General features: G+C 41.0%; 1 protein-coding gene across 1 annotated transcript; it reads right to left on the reverse strand.

The window, feature by feature from the left end:
• Positions 1 to 5,814: 5,814 nt before the first annotated feature.
• Orc6 (origin recognition complex subunit 6) lies at positions 5,815 to 21,335 on the reverse strand. Its single transcript, XM_006971751.4, has 7 exons — positions 21,020 to 21,335; positions 19,795 to 19,924; positions 10,426 to 10,589; positions 9,776 to 9,865; positions 7,995 to 8,107; positions 7,419 to 7,487; positions 5,815 to 6,246 (listed from the first exon to the last, which is right to left on the reverse strand). The coding sequence occupies exons 1-7, from the start codon at positions 21,082 to 21,084 to the stop codon at positions 6,110 to 6,112; spliced, it is 768 nt and encodes a 255-aa protein (XP_006971813.1). The 5' UTR covers positions 21,085 to 21,335; the 3' UTR covers positions 5,815 to 6,109.
• Between the last annotated feature and the right edge of the window lie 35 nt (positions 21,336 to 21,370).

A 21,370-nucleotide genomic window follows, 5' to 3' on the forward strand; every position in this document is an offset into this window, starting at 1 on the left:
TCAAAAACAATAATGGCAATAAACAAACAAAAATCTTAAACCAAATGAAGTCTGATAAGGAGACATGATCTAATTTTTCTCTATGTTGAATGACAGGTCACCAGGAAGTTTTTTTTTTTTTTTAATTGAAAATAGATCTTTTTCAAACAATATATTCTGATTATAGTTTCCCTCCTTCATCTTCTCCTGGATCCTTCCTACCTCCCCACCCACCCCATTCCACACCTTCATTCTCTTTTCAAAAATAAACAGGCAAATAAAATAAACATACAAACCAGAATAGAAATATAACAAGTAACAAAGAAGGAACACAAGAAACACACACACACACACACACACACACACACACACACACACACAGAGATAGAGAGAGAGAGAGAGAGAGAGAGAGAGAGAGAACCCATGAAAACAAACTTCAGAAACCATATTATATAAGCAAAAGACTTGTAAGGTTTTTTTTTTTTTTTTTTTTTAAAAAAAAAAAAAGGCCCAGACAAAGCATTACAAAATAGAAACAAAACTCCCAAAATACCAATGAGTTCATGTTGTGTTGGCCACCTCCTGCTGGGCATGGGCCTGCCCTTAAATGTGGTTTGCATGCCCAGTAAGACACCATTAGAGAACACCAATTTTTCCTTTGTAAGCGGTTGTCATTTGGAGATGGCTTCTTGGTTAGGGATGGGTGCTCATGTCTCCTTCCTCTCTAAGTGCTTGGACCCTATCCAGCTTGGCCCTGTGCATGTTGCCACAGTCTCTGTGAGTTCATATGTGCGTCAGTCCTGTTTCGTCTGGAAGGCCTTGGTGTCCTCCATCCTCACTGTCTTCACGATCTTTCTTCCTCCTCTTCCTCATAGCTCCCTGACCCCTGAGGGGAGGGGTTTGATAGAGACATCTCATATAGGACTTAGTGTTCCAAGGTCTCTCTCTCTTTCTCTCCCTCTCTCTCCACAGTGTCCAGTTGTGGATCTCTGTATTTGTCTCCATCTACTGCAAGAGGAAGCTTTTCTGATGATGATATTAACTCATTTGGTTTCTATTGCAGGGAAGAGACACCATGAGCACAACTCTTATAAAGGAAAACATTTAATTGCAGTGGCTGCTTACAGTTTCAGAGGTTTAGTTCATTATCATTGCACGGAGCATGGCAGTGTGTAGGCAGACAGGGTGCTGGAGAAGAAGCTATGAGTTCTACAGCTTGATCTGAAGGCAACAGTAAGTAACCTTTTGTCTCACTGGGCAAAGCTTGAACATAGAAGACCTCAAAGCCCACTCCCACAGTAACATACTTTCTCCAACAAGGCCATACCTTGTTGTCATTCCCTTTGGGGGCCATTTTCTTTCAAACCACCAGAGTTAATATCTAAAATATATAAAGAACTAAAAAAATTGGGCATCAAGAAAAAAATAACCCAATTTAAAAAGGGATATTAAACAGAAAGTTCCTCAAAAGATGAAAAACAAATGGCTGAGAAACACTGAAAGAAATGTTCAACATCCTTAGTTATAGGGAAATGCAAATCAAAACTACTTTGAGATTTTACCTTACACCAGTCAGAATGGCTAAGATCAAAAAAACAAATAACAGCTCATGCTGGTAAAGATGTGTGGTAAGAGGAACACTCATTCATTGCTGGAGGGAGCTCAAACTTGTACACTCACTATGGAAATCAGTGTGGCAGTTTCTCAGGAAGCTGGGACTAGATCTAGCCTAAGATTCAGTTATAAGCTGGGCAGTGGTGGCGTATGCCTTTAATCTCAGCACTCGGGAGTCAGAGGCAGGTGGATCTCTGTGAGTTTGAGGCCAGCCTGGACTACAGAGTGAGTTCCAGGAAAGGCGCAAAGCTACACAGAGAAACCCTGTCTTGAAAAACCAAAGAAGATTCAGCTATACCACTCTTGGTATATATGCAAAGGACTCTACCTTCCATTACAGAGACACTTGTTCATCCATATTCATTGCTGCTCTGTTCATAATAGCCAGAAATTAGAAACAGCCTACATGTCCATCAACAGATGATAAAAACATGATACATTTGCACAATGGAATATTATTCAGCTATTAAAACCCAATAACTAAAATTGTGAAATTCACAGGTAAATGGATGGACTAAGGGGAAAAAAAAAATCACACCTAGTGAGGTAGCCAGACTGAAACAGGCAAATATGTTTGTCTAAAATTAAAAAAGCTTATAATGAATACAAGAAAAACTATATCCAATAAATATATACAATATATACAGTCAAGAATTACATTAATGATGTCTAGTCCATTAACATTTGACAGATTCAGACAAAAAATTCCATTATATATATTAACAATGTCCAGTCTAGTAACATTTGATAAACTCAGACAAAAAATTTCATTACTTATCCTATTTAAAACAAGTGGTTCCTTTTTAGAAATAGATTTAAAAATTGAACTTTTTATCTTATCATATCCCTATTCTCTTTTCTTTTCATAATAGATTCAATAACCCACCTTTTGTCATTTTTATATCTTCCCCTTTTCTTTTTAGAGTAGATTCAATGATCTACCCATTTATCCTATTATTTCTTTATCTTTTTTCTCCGAGTAGATTCAATGATATACCTCACATCTATATTCTCTTTTTTCTTTTTCTTTTTAAGCAAAAACTCTGAATCTAATCTCCTTATTCAGCTTTTTTTCCTGACCATTAACAATTAACAACTTGTAACCAACCATCATAAACAATGACAATATCCATAACTCATTAAACAACCAAAAACCTCCCATCCCACCTCTTGGGAATGTGGGCGTCGTTTTCTTAAAATTACTTCCTGCTTTCTGGGGGTGAAGACATCTTTAGGGAATCCTGAAAAGAAAATTTTTGGGTTAATTGTCAAGTCCTTAGAGAGTTGTATCATTTGTCCAGTATCTGCATGAGAAAATGCAGGACTTGTCTCAAGTCCTTGTTCAGTAGTCTATGAATCTGGATCATTTCAGCTAGCCATCTTGAAATTGTCCTGAATAGTTTGTAGTCCAAAGTCGATCTTTCCATGGTGTTAATCAGCTTAATGGCTTTACCATATAGTCCATGTGGATTTGTCATTGTGGGATCCTGTCATCTTTTTGAAAATTTCAAAGTTGCTGTTAGGCGTTAGGCGTGGTCATGGTTCCCTGCAGAATCTTTTTTTTTTTTTTTTTTAATCAGAGTTAAAAGCCCAAGATGTCAGAGCAGTAGCTAAGAGCTGAGACTAAAAACCACCTTCTTACCCTTCCTGCCGCTGCCGTCCTTCCCCTCAGAAAGAGGCCTACTTCCTGTGTGTCTGTTTTTTTTTTTTTTTGACTTTCTGTTCTGTCTTCTTATTGGTTGTAAACCCAACCACATGACCTCCTCGTCACTGCCTGTCTATACAGACATCTAGGTCTCTATGGTTGGTATTGAGATTAAAGGCATGTGTCTCCATGCTGGCTGCATCCTTGAACACACAGATGTAGCATGAATCTTAAAAGTTCTTATTAATAAAAATCAAACCTGAAGCCAGGTACTGGGGTGAATGCTGGAAGATCAGAGAAGCAGAACACAAGCCACAGCTAACCTTACCTTGCCAGTTCCTCAGCTGATCCTGTTTCCTCAGACTGGAAGCCTCTGAGTTCTCATCGGAACGGGTCTCAGCTGAACCACTATTCAAAAGCCTAAAAGCTTAATCAGGCTCTAAGTTCCTGGTCCTCACGCTTTAAATACCTTTCTGCTTTCTGACATCACTTCCTGGGATTAAAGGTGTGAGTCACCATGCCTGTCTGTTTCCAGTGTGGCTTTAAACTCACAGAGATCCAGATGGATCTCTGCCCCTGGAATGCTAGGATTAAAGGTGTGTGTGCCACCATTTTCTGGCCTCTATATCTAATGGCTGTTCTGTTCTCTGACCCCAGTTAAGTTTATTAGGGTGCACAATATTTTGGGGAACACAATACCACCACAGTGAATACCAACCCAGCTACACCCCTCATTCCACAGTGGTGACCTGTCTGCATGATACACTGGTGCAATAGTGGCACAAATGTTGTGGAGTAACCAACCACTGTCTGATTGAACTTAAGGCCCACTCTATGACATAGAACCCATGCCTCACACTGTCCAGGTGGCCAAGAATCTGAGACCAGATAGACCACGGGCCTAGGGGAAAACCAAATACTAATGCTCTGCTAAAGGAACAGAGCAATAAAATGACTGCTAAAGATATTCTGCTACACTCATAGATCAGTATCCCATTCAGCCATCATCAGAGAAGCTTCCTCCTGCAGTATACGGGAATTAATAGAGACCCACAACTAGACAATGTGCAGAGACCTTGGAACACTGTCCTAAATGGGCTGTCTTCATTCAACCCTTCCCTCAGGGCTCAGGGAGCTCTGAGGAAAAGGAGGCAGAGATTTTAAGTGCCAGAGATGGATGACACCAAGGAATGGTGTCTTACAGACACAACAGGACTGATGTAATGTGAACTCAGAGACTATGGCAGCATGCACAGCCTGCAGGGTTAAGCTAGATGGGGTCCTAGTGTTGAGAGGGCAAGGTGGGCATAACAACAAAAAAACTATTTCAATTTGACAGCTGCAAAGGAAAAATTACTTTTCTCCAATGGAGTCTCACTATCCATACATAAAGATGGACCCCATGCCCAGCAGATGGCCAACACAAATCTAACACCATGTTATTTTTATACATCTCCTTTTGTTTCATATTGCTTTGTTTGGACATTTTATCTTATAGGTATTTTGCTTGTATATTCCGGTTTCTGACTTTGTGTTTTTATGGGCTTTGTGTGTCTTCATTTCTTGTGCTTTTTCTGTTTTTATTTTTGTTTTCTGTAGAGAAAAGGAAGGTTTGGAGCTGGATGTGTGGGAAGATGGGGAAGATCTGGGAGATGAAGAAAGGGAAACTTGTGATCAGAATATATTGTATGAAAAAAGTTATTTTCAATAAAAAGAATAAATTTACATAGCTTCTTTCATAGTGTTAAAGGGTTACTTTTTTTTTTTAGTGTATGGATATCAAAGAAATAAACTTTGGTGCACTGTCTAAATGCATAACATGGTGCTAATATGTAATTATGTCAGGCCTCTGTGAAGTTTAAATTTATTATTTTTTCACAGCTGATATTGTTTGCATGAAAATGCACTGGGGTCTGATATGCCTCCCAGCTATTCTAGGCAGCAGTGAGACAGGTTTTCATGTATCCTACACTGGCTTTAAACCCATTATGTAGTTGAGGATGACTGTGAACTTCTGATTCTGCCTTCTCTTCCCAAGTGCTGGGATTACTAGGGTGCACTATGCCTGGTTTTGTGTGGCACTGGTAACCAAACTCAGGCCTTGGAGCATGACAGTCATTCCAGCAACTGAGCCACATTCACAGCCAAAGCAGTACCTTTTCATTTCCACTTTATAGATGGAGCAACAGAAGTTAATTGTATTTGTTCAAGTGGCAAAGTAGAGTGGGTTTTAAACCCAGGAAGTCTGAGTCTAGGTTCTAGGGAGTCATAGGGCTTAGTACACATGGGCTTTTTCTTCATTTGAGTAGATAAAGATTTTGGCCTAATAAAGACTACTCAATGCTGAGAACTGCAACTCAAATGCATATAAAAATAACATTTATTGGGTTGGAGAGATGGTTCAGTGGTTAAGAGCACCAGGGGTTGAGTCGCAGCACCAACTGACAGCTTAGACTGTGTGTAACTCTAGTCTAAGTGGACCCAGCACCCTTTTCTGGCCTCCACTGGCACCAGACACACATGTGGTACACAAACATACATGCAGGCAAAATGCTCATAAACATAAAACAAATAAATTTAAAAAAAATAAACATTTATTAACTTAGGCTCTATAACACTGATTTAGTGAAATAAAATAAAAACACAAAAAACAAGTAAAATGTCTGAGACATCTTTTGTGTGTTCTAGGTTAAGTCAGGAGACTTTCTTAAGCTTAACACAGAGAAGCAAAATGGTCCCAATTCCATCCAGAGTCTACGGAGGTACTATGGTTGATCTATTTCCACATGAGGTGCCTAGTGCTAGTGTCTTTCATATTGAGACAATCCTCAGTACGCCTGGTATACAAGTTTAGATGAATCCTCAGGCCCTTCATCTTCTAGACTCTGCGGTAGCTGTTTGAGCTTTGGCAGCATTTTCCAAAATCTTCCTTTTCCATTCTTCATAATCCTGTGTCAGACCTTCATCTTTCAGTGCTTTATGTGGGGTTTCTATTACTTCTTCTATTTCTATAAAGGAAAGTTATCAAAAGTAATTTCAAACTTACGTTTACAAATTGTAAATGGCATAGAAGTAAAAATTAAAAGTATTTACTTCAATTAAGGTAAAAGAATAAGACTAAATGAAATGTAACATGACAAATTTTGCTTTTCTTTCTTACATGCTAAGCGTTCTAAGACACTGAACAACAGTTTGTATCTCGAATAATCCCATCACAAACATTACGAAGTAGGTGCTAACATTAATCAGGTCCCACATATTAGAAAACTGAAGCTGTTAGCATCAGATTGTCTTCATAGTTAGAGTTCCTATGTAAGTAACTAGAAATGAATTTGAAAATATATTTTTAGGGAAAAAAAAGTAGTCAATCACAAGTTACTTTTCTGGTTATCCAAACAGGGACCTCACACTAGATCATACTTAAAGCAAACGAGTAGTTTGACTCGATCGGATCTTTTCTATTCTTCTAGGTTCAATCTATTAGGACTTGCTGTTCAAATACTAGGTGGAGTTGAGTTCTCTGAACCAGTTCTGAGTTTGCCCAATTTATGTTTGGGTCTCTGTTTGAATTCTATTTGGTTTGCCTAAGGATGTTAATTGTGACAAAGCAGGATATGAATCCTGGCAGCTCAGCTACCCACACTCACACACACTGCTTTGACAAGGTCTCACTGTCTAGATCTTGCTTTGTAGACCAGGCTGGCCTTGAACTCTTGAGTGCTGGTATTAAAGGAAGAACTGAGTGCTGGGATTAAAGACGTGCATCACCATGCTTGTACTGCACATACTTTCAAAAATTAGGAATATTTTTATTTTTGGCCACTTTAGATATATTTTTACTTACACTTCTGTTACTTCCATTTAATTATTGCTTAAAAGGCTGTTTTTGTTGTTGTTCTGAGATGATATCAATGTGTAGTCCATGCTGGAATTCACTATATAGACAAGCTGGCCTTGAATTTACAGCAACCCCCTTGTGTCAATCCTTTGAGTGCTAGGATTACAGGTGTGTACAACCACACCTGGCTTGAAAAATAGGTCTTATCCAGAGTTAGTGGTCAGACTTTTCTCTAGTGCTGGCTCTTGTCATGCAAACTGTTGGGAGTGCAACAGTATTGCTCACTGCATAAATCATACCGCACCAATTTCAGCACCAGGACAGCTAGGATGCCCTACCTACCTTTTGCTGGTGTTTCAACCACAGACTTCTTTTTCTTCAGTGCTGGACTAGATAAATCTCCAGAGTCTCCTTTTAGAAAAGGAAAAAGTGGTTTCAAGGTTAATTTTTTTTAATTCAATTTTATTATTTAGTCATATAGGTCCTTAGGTAGATCACAGAAATTCAAACCCAGGGGAGCAAAACGAGATGAAGGAAAGGCAGATAATCTTGCTGCTCTCTTTTCTGGGTGTTTCTCTTGTTAGACATGAGAATCACTTCCACCCTAGCTTATGTACACAGAAGCTGGCATTTAACATTGGAGTCTCTTTGTTTTGAGACAGGGTTTCATTATGTAGTGCTGGCTGACCTGGAACTCAATCTGCAGACCAGGCTGGCCTCAAACAAAGAGTTCTGTCTGCTTCTGCATCCTGAGTGCTAGGATAACTGCTTGGCTGACACTGATGTTTCTTAAAGAATATATTTTCTAGGCATGGATTTGTATTTTCTAAGGTACTAAAACACTGTTTGTAGACCTGGCCTGTCAATTTTCTCATTAAAGAATTCATAAATCAGCATTTTCAACTACAGAATACTTACTGTTAATCTGCTGCCCAATCTTCTCTAACTGCTTACATAGCCGATCAAATATTGCTTTTTTCACACCAGATGTAGTTATCATTTTGGTTTTATCCACTTTTAGCTTCAGAATTCTAAAAAACAATTTCATAAATTTGCTTTTTTCAATATCACCAAGTTTCTTAGCAAGTCAACCAGATTATAAACTTCTTACTTTTTGCCCACACTTTACTAAGATTCTCCAGCTGTCTAGATTTTCCTTTATTCTCAACGCCATTAGCTAGCTTATAATTTGCTCTTATTGAACTGGGAGCTAAAATGCATGTTCTGCAATAAATGGAGCAACTAAAGCCATCTGTTGTAGAGCGTCATACCTCTTAGACATTACCAGTTTGCAGAACTTGCTTTGAGAATGATTCTACTTATAAAGAAGAGTCATCTCTTTGCCCCACTCCCGAAGCCCAAAACTCTGCTCATATTCCTCTAGAGCAATCAATTAAAAATTAAACAAACCAACTGAGGCTGAAGAGATGGCTCAGTGGTTAAGAGCACTAGCTACTCTTTAAGAGGGCCTGGGTTCAATTCCAACACCCACATTGTAGCTCACAACCACCTGTAACTCTAATGTCTTCTTTTGGCCTCCACAGGCAGCAAATTTGTTGCACACACGTGCATACACACCACACACACACCTTCCCCCAAGACAACTGACCATTTCTTGCTCAATTTAATATAATTCCAAGAACAGAGTTATTTGACTATTTTTAGTTCTTGTATTATCTACTACATTCCATCCTTGTACACCCATATACCCTTGTTGAATTAAAAGGATATTATCCATGAATGGCAATCACTCCTAGTTATGTTGCTAATCAAGCCAAATACACCAAAAAAAAAAAAAAAAAGACTAGATAGTGAGAAATACATTCTTTAACAGACTATTACATAATTTTTCTGTAGAAAGTTCTCTCAAAAGGTGAAATACAACTTCAAAGATCTAAGAAATTATTAGTATTTCATGGTAATAATTCAGTATGCATACTGACAACTAAATATTTTGATGATTCAAACACAAGAATTTATTTCAGAAATGTTTTATACTCAAATGAACAGTTGCAGGCAGTACTTTTTAAACAACATGCCTGGAAAATCAAACATGACCACTGTCTTGGCAGATTTTATCACTTACAAAAAGCAGGGTCTGAAACGACAATACCTTGCTTATATACATGGTTGCCACTTGGCAAGTAAACTTCTTGAAACACTAGTTTTAAGCTGGCAGCTATATTATTAGGTAATCCAAGAATCTGATTACCAGGCCACAAACCATGTTGTTACAGGTTTGGAGTAGAAAATGTGCTGAGCTGAAGTCAGTGAAATCAGAAGTTTTTTTTTTTTTTTGGTTTTTTGAGATAGGGTTTCTCTGTGTAGCTTTGCACTTTTCCTGGATCTCACTCTGAAGCCCAGGCTGGCCTTGAGAGATCCACCTGCCTCTGCCTCCCGAGTGCTGGAATTAAAGGCGTGTGCCACCACCGCCCGGCTCAGAAGTATTCTTTAGGAATGAAAAATTCACATATGGGCAAAATTTTCCAATGGTAAAAGAACACTAGACTAGATCCAGGCGTTGGGGTGCACACACACTTGAAATCTCAGAATTTGGGAGTCTGAGGCAGAAGGATTACCGTGAGTCTAATACACAGTGACTTTCAGGCCAGCATAGACTACACAGCAAAATTCTGTCTTAAAAACCCACAATACCCCCTACCCTCTGCCCCTGGAAAACAGAACAAAGCAACGCTTACTTGCAGGCTGAAAGCAGTGCAGCAGTGGTGAAAAGCGGCCTGGACAAGTCCAGGTCTGCTCGCTGTGCTTCGGTAAGACTAGACTCGTAGCTAGGAGACAGCAACGTTTGCGGAGTTATTTGTCATGAAGTGTACGTTTTGGTTTTACTCAATCACTGGGCAAGCCTCAATGAAACATCTCACTATTAGGAGAAGAATTTATACTGTATCAAGCTGATAATAAATAAATAAATAAATAAAAAATGAAAAAAAGTATTATTTCAAAGGGGCTGAAAATGCAATGAAACAATTTAGAAAACAAAATAAAACTTACTTGTAGTCTCATCTGGCTCCCAACTTGCATTATCCTGAGCTATTGCTAGCATTTGTTTTTTGACTGTGCTATAACAACTGACTCAGGATTTTTAAAAAATATTTATTTAGGAGCTAGAGAAACAGTTCAGTGGCTAAGAGCACTTGTTGCTCTTGCAGAGCACCTGGGTTCAGTTCTCAGCGTTCACACGGTGGCTCACAACCATCCAGAACTCCAGTTCAAGGGACCTGATGCTCTCTTCTGACCTGAGGGCACCAGGCATGTATGTGGTGCAGATATACATGCAGGCAAACATTTATACACATAAAATAAATAAATCTTTAAAAATTATACATACCTTTGCAGTATCTTTGAAGCCATGGTCACTGCTTCTGTACAGCTGAACTGTACAGCTAGGTCTCTTATTCCAATATTTGAATTTAATCCCAGTAAACACTCAAAAGATTTAAGACAGCTCTGATACATCTTCTTGTTCAAGCCAGAGAGCTTAATTAAATAAGCCTTTGAAAGGAAAAACATACAAATTTTAAGTTCAATATATTATTATCCTTAAATATTTATTAAGTGGTATTCTTGCGGGCCGCAAGAATATATCATAGAGATTCAGCTGTGTATTAAAGCTGAACTTTGACCGGCCAAGGGCCTGTCAAAAGGCAAGCCATTTATTATGAATATTTGGTGTTACCCAGCCTTTAATATTCCAGCTGTCTTCTGCAATGAAATCCTTGTGTGCCCAGACCAATTGGTAAACAGTTCAGCTCCCCTGACCTGCTGAACCTACTAAGTTACTAACTGCCCTGCTGAGCTTAGGAGACAAGCTGGCAGGAGATGCCTAGCTTTGTTACCTGTGCTAATGAAGCTCTGACCATCCTCTGGTCTTGAGGAGGCCTAGTGGTTCTCCAGAGCACTTTGAGAACAAAAGAGGTTTTTACATATCAAGGTGAGAGATAAAACATTCTGAGGAGGCAGAGAACCACAAACCCAAGGAAAGAAAAGGCAGGTATTTTCAGTGGACAGGGAGAGAACAGCATGGAGAAGAGAAAAAGAGAATGGAAGAACTAGATGGGTAAGAACTTGAGAGGAGCAGCCGCCGCCATGACCAGCAGCATGTGAAGATGCCGGTAAGCCACCAGCCACGTGGCAAGGAATGGTTTGGATGCCTGGGGTCTTTTTCACATCCAGATGACTTTTAAGATTGTTTGCGCTATAAGAAGACAGAGACACAGGAAGGAGGTCTCTTGCGGAGAGGTAGGACAGCAGCGGCAGTGAAGGTCCCAGCGGCGGCCCACAGAGGTAGACAGGCCCGGCGGCAGAGACAAGCAGACGCAGGTAGGCCTGCGGCGGGGGCCGGTGGAGGTAGACGGGCCCAGCGGCGGCAGCTGACAGGGACATTCAGGCCTGGCAGCAGCCGGCAGAGACATTCAGGCCCAGCGGCGGCCCACAGAGGTAGACAGGCCCGGCGGCAGAGACAAGCAGACGCAGGTAGGCCTGCGGCGGCGGCCCGCGGAGGTAGACGGGCCCAGCAGCAGCCTGCTGAGGTAGACCGGCCCAGCGGCGGCAGCCGACAGAGATATTCAGGCCCGGCGGCAGCCGGCAGAGACATTCAGGCCCAGCGACGGTCCACAGAGGTAGACAGGCCCGGCGGCGAAGACAAGCAGACGCAGGTAGGCCTGTGGCGGCGGCCTGTGGAGGAAGACGGGCCCAGCGGCAGCCCGCTGAGGTAGACGTGCAGCGGCCGACAGGGACATTCAGGCCCGGTGGCGGCCCCCAGAGGCAGACAGACCCAGCGGCAGCTGACAGGGACATACAGGCCCGGCGGCGGACCGCAGAGGTAAACAGGCCCAGGGACGGAGACAAGCAGACATAGCTTGGAACAGGGACGCCCCTAACCCCAACATCTGGGGAAGAAGCTATCTCCGTGGGTCAGAACCAGAACGAATCTGAACACTCCGTCTGAGGACAACCCAGGGCCCAGCTGCTGATCCTGTGAAACCCAACAACTTGGAGGTGTTGGTGAGACTACCCTGCTCAGCTGAAACCCATCTGGGAGAGGATTCAGATGCCCACAGTTTAAAGTCTGAAGAAACAAGATCAGCTGAGGAATTGACAAATGAACAAAAAGTGACCTGAGAACACAGAAGAAGGCGCTACCCAGACACCAAACCAGATCACCAGAATCATAAGTACATAATTCACCGATCGAAATCAGCTGCCCCTGAAGAAATAGCCCAAAAGCACCAATTTAACCAAGAACCCCTACTAAACCAAGACTAAAAATTAGAACAAGAGAGGCACTCTCAGACACAGACACCACCTGCACCTCACAGAGGAAGAGATGAGTAGGCGCCAGTGCAAAAATACAGGCAACAACATAAAGACCTATATGGCAACATCAGAACCTAGTGATTCTACACCTGCAAGACCTAAACATACCATGACAGAAGAAACAGAAGAAATCAACCCTAAAAATGACATTAAGAAGATGATAGAGGCCCTTAAAGAAGAAATAAAACATTCCCTCAATGAAGAAATAAAAACTTTCCTTAAAGAGGAATTGAAAAACTACCTTAAAGAGGAAATAAAAACTTTCCTTAAAGAGGAAATAAAAAACTCCCTTAAAGAGGAAATAAAAACTTCCCTTAAAGAGGAAATGAAAAACTCCATTAAAGAGGAAATAAAAAACTCCCTTAAAGAAATGGAAGAAAAAACGAACAAAAAATGGGAAGAAATCAAAGAAAGCCAAGAAAAAGCAATTAAACAGATGAAAGAAACATTCCAAGATCTGAAAAATGAATTTGAGACAATAAAGAAAACACATGCTGAGGGAATGCTGGAAATAGAAATCCTGACAAAACGAACAGGAACTACAGAAACAAGCATAACCAACCGATTGCAAGAGATGGAACAGAGAATCTCTGACACTGAAGACACGATAGAGAAAATAGATTCGTCAGTCAAAGAAAACAATAAAGACAAAAAAGTCCTAACACAAAACGTCCAGGAAATTTGGGACACCATGAAAAGACCAAACCTAAGAATAATAGGGATAGAAGAAGGAGAAGAATACCAACTCAAAGGCACAGAAAATATATTCAACAAAATCATAGAAGAAAACTTTCCTAACCTAAAGAAAGAAATACCTATGAAGATACAAGAAGCTTACAGAACACCGAATAGGCTGGATCCAAAAAAAAAGTCCCCTCGCCACATAATAATCAAAACACTAAACACACAGAATAAAGAAAAAATATTAAGAGCTGCAAAGGAAAAGGACCAAGTAACATATAAAGGCAAACCCATCAGAATAACACCAGACTACTCAATAGAGACTATGAAAGATAGAAGATCATGGACAAACCTCATGCAGACACTAAGAGACCATGGATGCCAACCCAGACTATTATACCCAGCAAAACTCTTAATCACCATAGGCGGAGTAAACAAAATATTCCAGGATAAAACCAGATTTAATCAATACCTGTCCACAAACCCAGCCCTACAGAAAGCACTAGAAGGGAAAATTCAACCCAAAGAAGCTAAACACATCCATGAAAAATCAAGCAATAGATAATCCTACACCAACATACACCACAGAAGGACAACACAACACAACCAAAAAAATAACAGGAATTAACAATCACTGGTCATTAATATCCATCAATATCAATGGTCTCAACTCACCTATAAAAAGACACAGACTAACAGAATGGATTAGAAAACAGGACCCATCCATATGCTGCATACAAGAAACACACCTTAACTCCAAAGACAGACACTACCTCCGAGTAAAGGGCTGGGAAAAGGTTTTCCAAGCAAATGGACCTAAGAAACAAGCTGGTGTAGCTATCCTAATATCTAATAAAATAGACTTCAAACTAAAATCAATCAAAAGAGACCAGGATGGACATTACATATTCATCACAGGAAAAATCCACCAAGATGAAGTCTCGATTCTAAACATTTATGCTCCAAATACAAAAGCACCCACATTCATAAAAGAAACACTACTAAAGTTTAAAACGCACATCAAACCCCACACATTAGTAGTGGGAGATTTTAACACACCACTCTCACCAAAAGATAGATCTACCAGACTGAAACTTAACAAAGAAATAAAGGACCTAACAGATGTTATGACTCAAATGGACCTAATAGATATATACAGAATATTCCATCCTAACACAAAAGAATATACCTTCTTCTCAGCACCCCATGGAACCTTCTCAAAAATTGACCACATGCTTGGACACAAAACAAATCTCAACAGATACAAAAAAATTGGAATAACCTCCTGTATTTTATCAGACCACCAAGCCTTAAAGTTAGAACTCAATAACAACAAAAATTATAGAAAACCCACAAACTCATGGAAACTGAATAATACCCACCTGAAACATCAATGGGTCAAGGAAGAAATAAAGACAGAAATTAAAGAGTTCCTAGAATTCAATGAAAATGAAAGTACAACATACCCAAACTTATGGGACACTATGAAAGCAGTGCTAAGAGGAAAATTCATAGCTCTAAATGCACACATAAAGAAGATGGAGCAATCCCATACCAATGAATTAACAGCACAACTGAAAGCTCTAGAACAAAAAGAAACAAACTCACCCAGGAGAAATAGACGCCAGGAAATAATCAAATTGAGGGCTGAAATCAACGAAATAGAAAACAAGAGAACAATACAAAAAATCAATGAAACAAAGAGTTGGTTCTTTGAAAAAATCAACAAGATAGACAAACCACTAGCCAAATTAACCAAAAGGCAAAGAGAGAACACCCAAATTCACAAAATCAGAAATGAAAAGGGAGACATAACAACAGACAATGAGGAAATCCAGAGAATCATCAGATCATACTTCAAAAACCTGTACTCCACAAAAATGGAAAACCAGGAAGAAATGGACAATTTTCTGGATAAATACCAAATACCAAAATTAAATCAAGACCAGATAAACCATTTAAATAGACCAATAACCCCTAAAGAAATAGAAACAGTCATCAAAAGTCTCCCAACTAAAAAAAGCCCAGGACCAGATGGTTTCAGTGCAGAATTCTACCTGACTTTCAAAGAAGAACTAATACCAATCCTCTTCAAAGTGTTCCACACAATAGAAACAGAAGGAACACTACCAAACTCTTTTTATGAGGCTACAATTACCCTGATACCCAAACCACACAAAGATGCAACAAAGAAAGAGAACTACAGACCAATCTCCCTCATGAACATCGATGCAAAAATACTCAACAAAATATTGGCAAACCGAATCCAAGAATACATCAAAACAATCATCCATCACGACCAAGTAGGATTCATCCCAGGGATGCAAGGATGGTTCAACATACGGAAATCAGTCAATGTAATACACCATATAAACAAACTGAAAGAAAAAAACCACATGATCATCTCCCTAGATGCTGAAAAAGCCTTTGACAAAATCCAACACCCCTTCATGATAAAGGTCTTAGAAAGAATAGGAATACAAGGAACATTTCTAAACATAATAAAAGCAATTTATAGCAAGCCAACAGCAAACATCAAATTAAACGGAGAGAAACTCAAAGTGATAAAACTAAATTCAGGAACAAGACAAGGCTGTCCACTCTCCCCATATTTATTCAATATAGTACTAGAAGTTCTAGCTAGAGCAATAAGACAACAAAAGGAGATCAAAGGGATACAAATTGGCAAGGAAGAAGTCAAACTTTCACTATTTGCAGATGATATGATAGTATACATAAGTGACCCCAAAAACTCTACCAGGGAACTTCTACAGCTGATAAACTCCTTCAGTAAAGTGGCAGGATACAAGATCAACTCAAAAAAATCAGTAGCCCTCCTATACACAAATGATAAAAGGGCTGAGAAAGAAGTCAGAGAAACATCACCCTTTACAATAGCCACAAATAATATAAAATACCTTGGGATAACACTAACTAAACAAGTGAAAGACCTTTTTGATAAGAACTTTAAATCTCTAAAGAAAGAAATTGAAGAAGATATCAGAAAATGGAAGGATCTCCCATGCTCATGGATAGGTAGGATTAACATAGTAAAAATGGCAATCTTACCAAAAGCAATCTACAGATTCAATGCAATCCCCATCAAAATCCCAACACAATTCTTCACAGACTTGGAAAGAAAAATACTCAACTTTATATGGAAAAACAAAAGACCCAGGATAGCTAAAAGAATCCTATACGATAAAGCAACCCTTGGAGGCATCACCATCCCGGACCTCAAACTCTACTATAGAGCTATAGTAATAAAAACAGCTTGGTACTGGTATAAAAACCGACATACGGACCAATGGAATCGAATTGAAGACCCTGACATTAATCCATGCACATATGAACACCTGGTTTTTGACAAAGGAGCCAAAACTATACAATGGAACAAAGAAAGTATCTTCAACAAATGGTGCTGGCATAACTGGATGTCAATATGTAAAAGATTACAAATAGATCCATATCTGTCACCATGCACAAAACTCAAGTCCAAGTGGATCAAAGACCTAAACATAAATCCAGTTACACTAAACTTAATAGAAAAGAAGATAGGAAGCACTCTTGAACGCATTGGCACTGGAGACCATTTCCTAAATAAAACACCGACAGCACAGACCCTGAGCACAACCATTAATAAATGGGACCTCTCAAAACTGAGAAGCTTTTGCAGGGCAAAAGACACAGTCAATAAGACAAAAAGACAGCCAACAGATTGGGAAAAGATCTTCACCAACCCCACATCTGACAGAGGATTGATCTCCACAATATATAAAGAACTCAAGAAACTAGACATCAAAGCACTGAACAGTCCAATTAAAAAATGGGCTAAAGAGCTAAACAGAGAATTCACAAAACAAGAACTACAAATGGCTGAAAGACATTTAAAGAAATGCTCAACATCCTTAATCATCAGAGAAATGCAAATCAAAACGACTCTGAGATACCACCTTACACCTATTAGAATGGCTAAGATCAAAAACACCAATGACAACCAATGTTGGAGAGGATGTGGAGCAAAGGGAACACTCCTCCACTGTTGGTGGGAATGTAAACTTGTACAACCACTATGGAAATCAGTATGGCGGTTTCTCAGAAAATTAGGAATCAAACTACCTCAAGACCCAGCCATCCCACTCTTGGGCATATACCCAAAGAATGCTGATACATACCATAAAGATACATGCTCAGCTATGTTCATAGCAGCACTATTTGTAATAGCCAGAACCTGGAAACAACCTAGATGCCCATCAACGGAAGAATGGATGAAAAAAATGTGGTACATATACACAATGGAGTACTACTCAGCAGAGAAAAACAATGAAAGCATGAAATTTGCAGGCAAATGGATGGAACTAGAAAATATCATCCTGAGTGAGGTAACCAAAACCCAGAAAGACAGTTATGGTATGTACTCACTCATTGGTGGATTCTAGATATAAAATGAACAATCAGACCACAACCCATAGAACCATAGAGGCTATATATATATAGCATGGAGGTCCGTAGGACGACTGTGGCATATAATAAATTTCAGTTTTACTCAATTATTGAAAAAAAAATAGCCAAATGAATGGAAACACATGAACTATGAACCAAAGACTGAGGGGCTCCCAGCTGGATCAGGCCCTCTGAATAGGTGAGACAGTTGATTGGCTTGATCAGTTTGGGAGGCATTTAGGCAGTGGGACCAAGTCCTGTGCTCATTACATGAGTTGGCTGTTTGAAACCAGGAACTTATGCAGGGACACTTGGCTCAGTCTGGGAGGAGGGGACTGGACCTCCCTGGACTGAGTCTACCAAGTCGATCACAGTCCTCGGGGGAGGACTTGTCCTGGAGGAGATGGGAATGGAGGGTGGGCTGGGGGTAAGGGGAGGGCGTGGGAGGGGGGAGAATAGGGGAACCCATGGCTGATATGTAGAACTGAATGGTATTGTAAAATAAAAAATATATATCACAAAAAAAAAAAAAAAAAAAAAAAGATATTGATAGAAAAAAAAAAAAAAAAAAAAAAAAAAAAGAACTTGAGAGGAACAAACTGAGATGGGGAAGAACTAGATTGAAGGGCTAAAAGAGAGGACTAGAGGAACGAGATGGAAGATGAGGAAGAGCCAGATGGGGAAGAGCCAGATGAAAGAGAAGGAAATGGGAGAGGAGCTGACAGGGGAAAGAACTAGATGGATGAGAACCTAGAAGGGACAGAACTAGATGAAGGAATTAAGATAGAACCTGGAGGGGACAACAGATAAATGTAAAGAGATATTGGTCAAGAAAGGAGCTAAACGGCCGGGCGGTGTTGGCGCACGCCTTTAATCCCAGCACTTGAGAGGCAGAGCCAGGCGGATCTCTGTGAGTTCGAGGCCAGCCTGGTCTACCAAGTGAGCTCCAGGAAAGGCGCAAAGCTACACAGAGAAACCCTGTCTCGAAAAACCAAAAAAAAAAAAAAAAAAAAAAGAAAGGAGCTAAAAATGAAAGCAGAGTATAAGCTTGTAGAGAGAAAACTGACAGAATAATAAAATGTATTGACTAAGGAATTTAGTGTACATAGATTCATTTCTTTTCATCAAAGATTCATTATCAGCTGGTTGTAGATTCTTCCCGGACCCTGGGAGGGGACTATTGAGTGGCTGGACCCCAATAGTCCCCAATATGGTATTAATTATGTGCTAACTTTATTTAACTCAAAAATCAACAATCATGCCAAGCAGTCTACTATTTCCAAGAACTTTAAAAATGTTTAAACAGTATTGCTTGTCTCAGCTTTGCAAATATCCAGAGGGAGACACATATATGTGATTTTGGAGGCAATGTGCAAATTACTGGGAAAAATAAGGGAAGTATTGAGAGTAGCGCGAGGAAGGTGTGTGTCTGGAAGTAAGGGGAGAAGAGCAGGACACTCCACCACAGCAAGGAACCAACTCCATCTGGGGGAAGCTGGGGCTTCATAAAAGATATGACAACAAAGCAGCCTCACACTAAGACAAAAGGGAACTTGGCAGAGGAGAATCGACCGAAGAGATGGATAGCAACAGAAAGTTAACAGAGCTTTAATGAATACATCAATTATGACACAAGTACTGCTAGATACATTACATAAGGATAGATATCAACTCTAGTCATAATAACCCAGTGAAAGACATTTTTTATCCTCATTTTATGGATGAAGAAACTGGCAGCTCACAGAGTTAATCTAACATTTGGTTTCAAATGTGTGACTCTTCCTGAATCTAAAATTCTAAAACCTTATGGATTTTGAGAAGGCCTGGTCCAGCTGTGAGAGTTAATCTCAACTTTCAATTTGAGGTTTAGATTCACTTGGAAGAAGAGCCTCTGGGCATGCCTAAGGGGGATTATGTCGATTGGATTAGTAGGGGTGGGACAACAGACTTGCTCACTGTGGGTGGCATACTTTCCTGCCACAGGATCCTGGACTGCCTGAAAAGGAGAAAGTGAACTGAGTACAATGACTTCCTAACTGTGACTGCCATGTAGATTCTTCAAGTTGCTTTGATTTCTGTGCCAGGATAGATTGTACCCTTGAATTGTCAGCTAGAAACCCTCTCCTGTGAGCTGCTTTAATCGGGGTAATTTATCACAGCAACATGAAAAGAAACAGAGCCGACCACAAGAAGATTAAAATGAAACAAAGAAGCCTGAGTGTCACATCAGGTCATTCAGATGATGGAACCTACTTACTCTATCCAGGGGGCACTTCATGCAGGAAGCTGCAAGGTCCAGGCATATGACAGCACTGCTGGTTTCTGAGCTGTGAGCAGACAGACCGGTACACCTCACCTTAGACAGCCGTAGGTACTCCTCTGCTTTCCTGGTTATAAAGGCAGTATGTTCACTAAAATTGTTCCAGACCTTTGTCCAACACTTAGGCAAAGAACTGAAGGCAGCTCGATGGGACTCATACCCCACCTAACTTTTATGCAAGTTCATATGGGGCCTAGAATTCACATCCTTTGGCGAGGTAAAGTTCTTTAGGTGGGACCAAAATGACTCTAGACTTAGCTGTGTCCAAGCGCTTTTAAAGAAAAGTGAATTCAAGTCTCCCCAGACAATCCTTCTCCTAACATTTCTTGAAGTGTAAAGAGCTGAAGGCAGGCAGGTTTGAGCAAATCAAATCCTTTCTTTCTCTTCCTTAAATGAGTGGTTCTCAGTTTTGGAGGCTTGTGAAAACAGTTCTGAGTCCCATCCCATTTCTGGTCAGTAGCCCTGGGATGAAGCTTACGGACTTTTTATTTCTAACAAGATGACACTGTTGCTGTGGCGGATTCAGGACCACATTTAACGAACCGCTATTTTATTAATCACGAGTCCTATCTTCAGATCTAATTAGAGCGCCTTTCTTTCCCTCCCCTCACCTCACGGGGTGCCGTACGCTTGCCTGCAATAGCGTCACTCCATCGACAGATCATACAATTATCCCCCCAATCTCAACGGCTTCTGAAAACCGAGGCTATCTGGGCCACTCTTGCCACATTTCCCCAAGCGTGGCACTAACAAACCAGCCTCAAAGCCACTGGGGCCTTGCTGACTCGTCATTCCAGCTCTCCACTCTGTACAATATCCTCCCTTACTCTTGCCATTTACAGTCATTTCCACGGGGTCCGTCCTGCCTGTCCCGCTCACCGCTCTAAATAGGTTCCGGAGCCTGAGAAATGACCAGCGGGTCACCCTGACCGGCTCCTTTCCCGACCGCAGTGCATCCCGCAGAGCTGGACGACTGCAAACGCCCTCTGAAGTCATCTCCCACAAGCCAACAGCCCGAAGGCTTTTCTCCACGAAGGGCCGCCCGAGTCTCGCCCAGACCAGCGTGCGGTCATTCCCGCACCGCCAGTGCCTCCGGCGTCGCCTTGGGAGGACCCAGGGCCGCGAGTCAGGGACGCATCCCAGCACGCACGGCCGCACTCACCTCAGGACACCCGGCTCCGCCAGGCCGAGGCGCGGGGCGAGGCGCCGCACCAGCTCCGACTCCATGGCCCGAAGAAATGCGCGCGGAAACTCAGACTGTCAGGGCGCTAAGACCCACCCCCGGCGCGTCCAGATTGGGCACAAGAAAAATGAGACCGTCCCACAACCAATCCTGGCCTCCCTTCTGCGCAAGTGCACACGAGCGTGCGCTGGTCCGGGAGACGTGAACGAGCCCCGAGCTCTAGCGCAGCCCTTCTACTGCCGCGAACCCCACAACTACGGCTTCCCTTCCTGCTGTCCGTAGCCCGCCGCGGCGCAGTTCTAGTCTCGCCCCGCCCCGTCCACTGCACAC

Source organism: Peromyscus maniculatus, chromosome 5 (assembly GCF_049852395.1).
Source record: "Peromyscus maniculatus bairdii isolate BWxNUB_F1_BW_parent chromosome 5, HU_Pman_BW_mat_3.1, whole genome shotgun sequence".
Classification (NCBI taxonomy): Eukaryota; Metazoa; Chordata; class Mammalia; order Rodentia; family Cricetidae; genus Peromyscus; species Peromyscus maniculatus.

Excerpts from the sequence above, each read along its gene's own strand:
- Orc6 (XM_006971751.4), bottom strand. The coding sequence starts at position 21,084 with ATGGAGTCGGAGCTGGTGCGGCGCCTCGCCCCGCGCCTCGGCCTGGCG. Across the intron at positions 19,925-21,019 it reads GCGGAGCCGGGTGTCCTGAG|GAAAGCAGAGGAGTACCTAC; the intron begins GTGAGTGCGGCC and ends CTTTATAACCAG. Across the intron at positions 7,488-7,994 it reads GATTGGGCAGCAGATTAACA|GAGACTCTGGAGATTTATCT; the intron begins GTAAGTATTCTG and ends CTTTTCTAAAAG.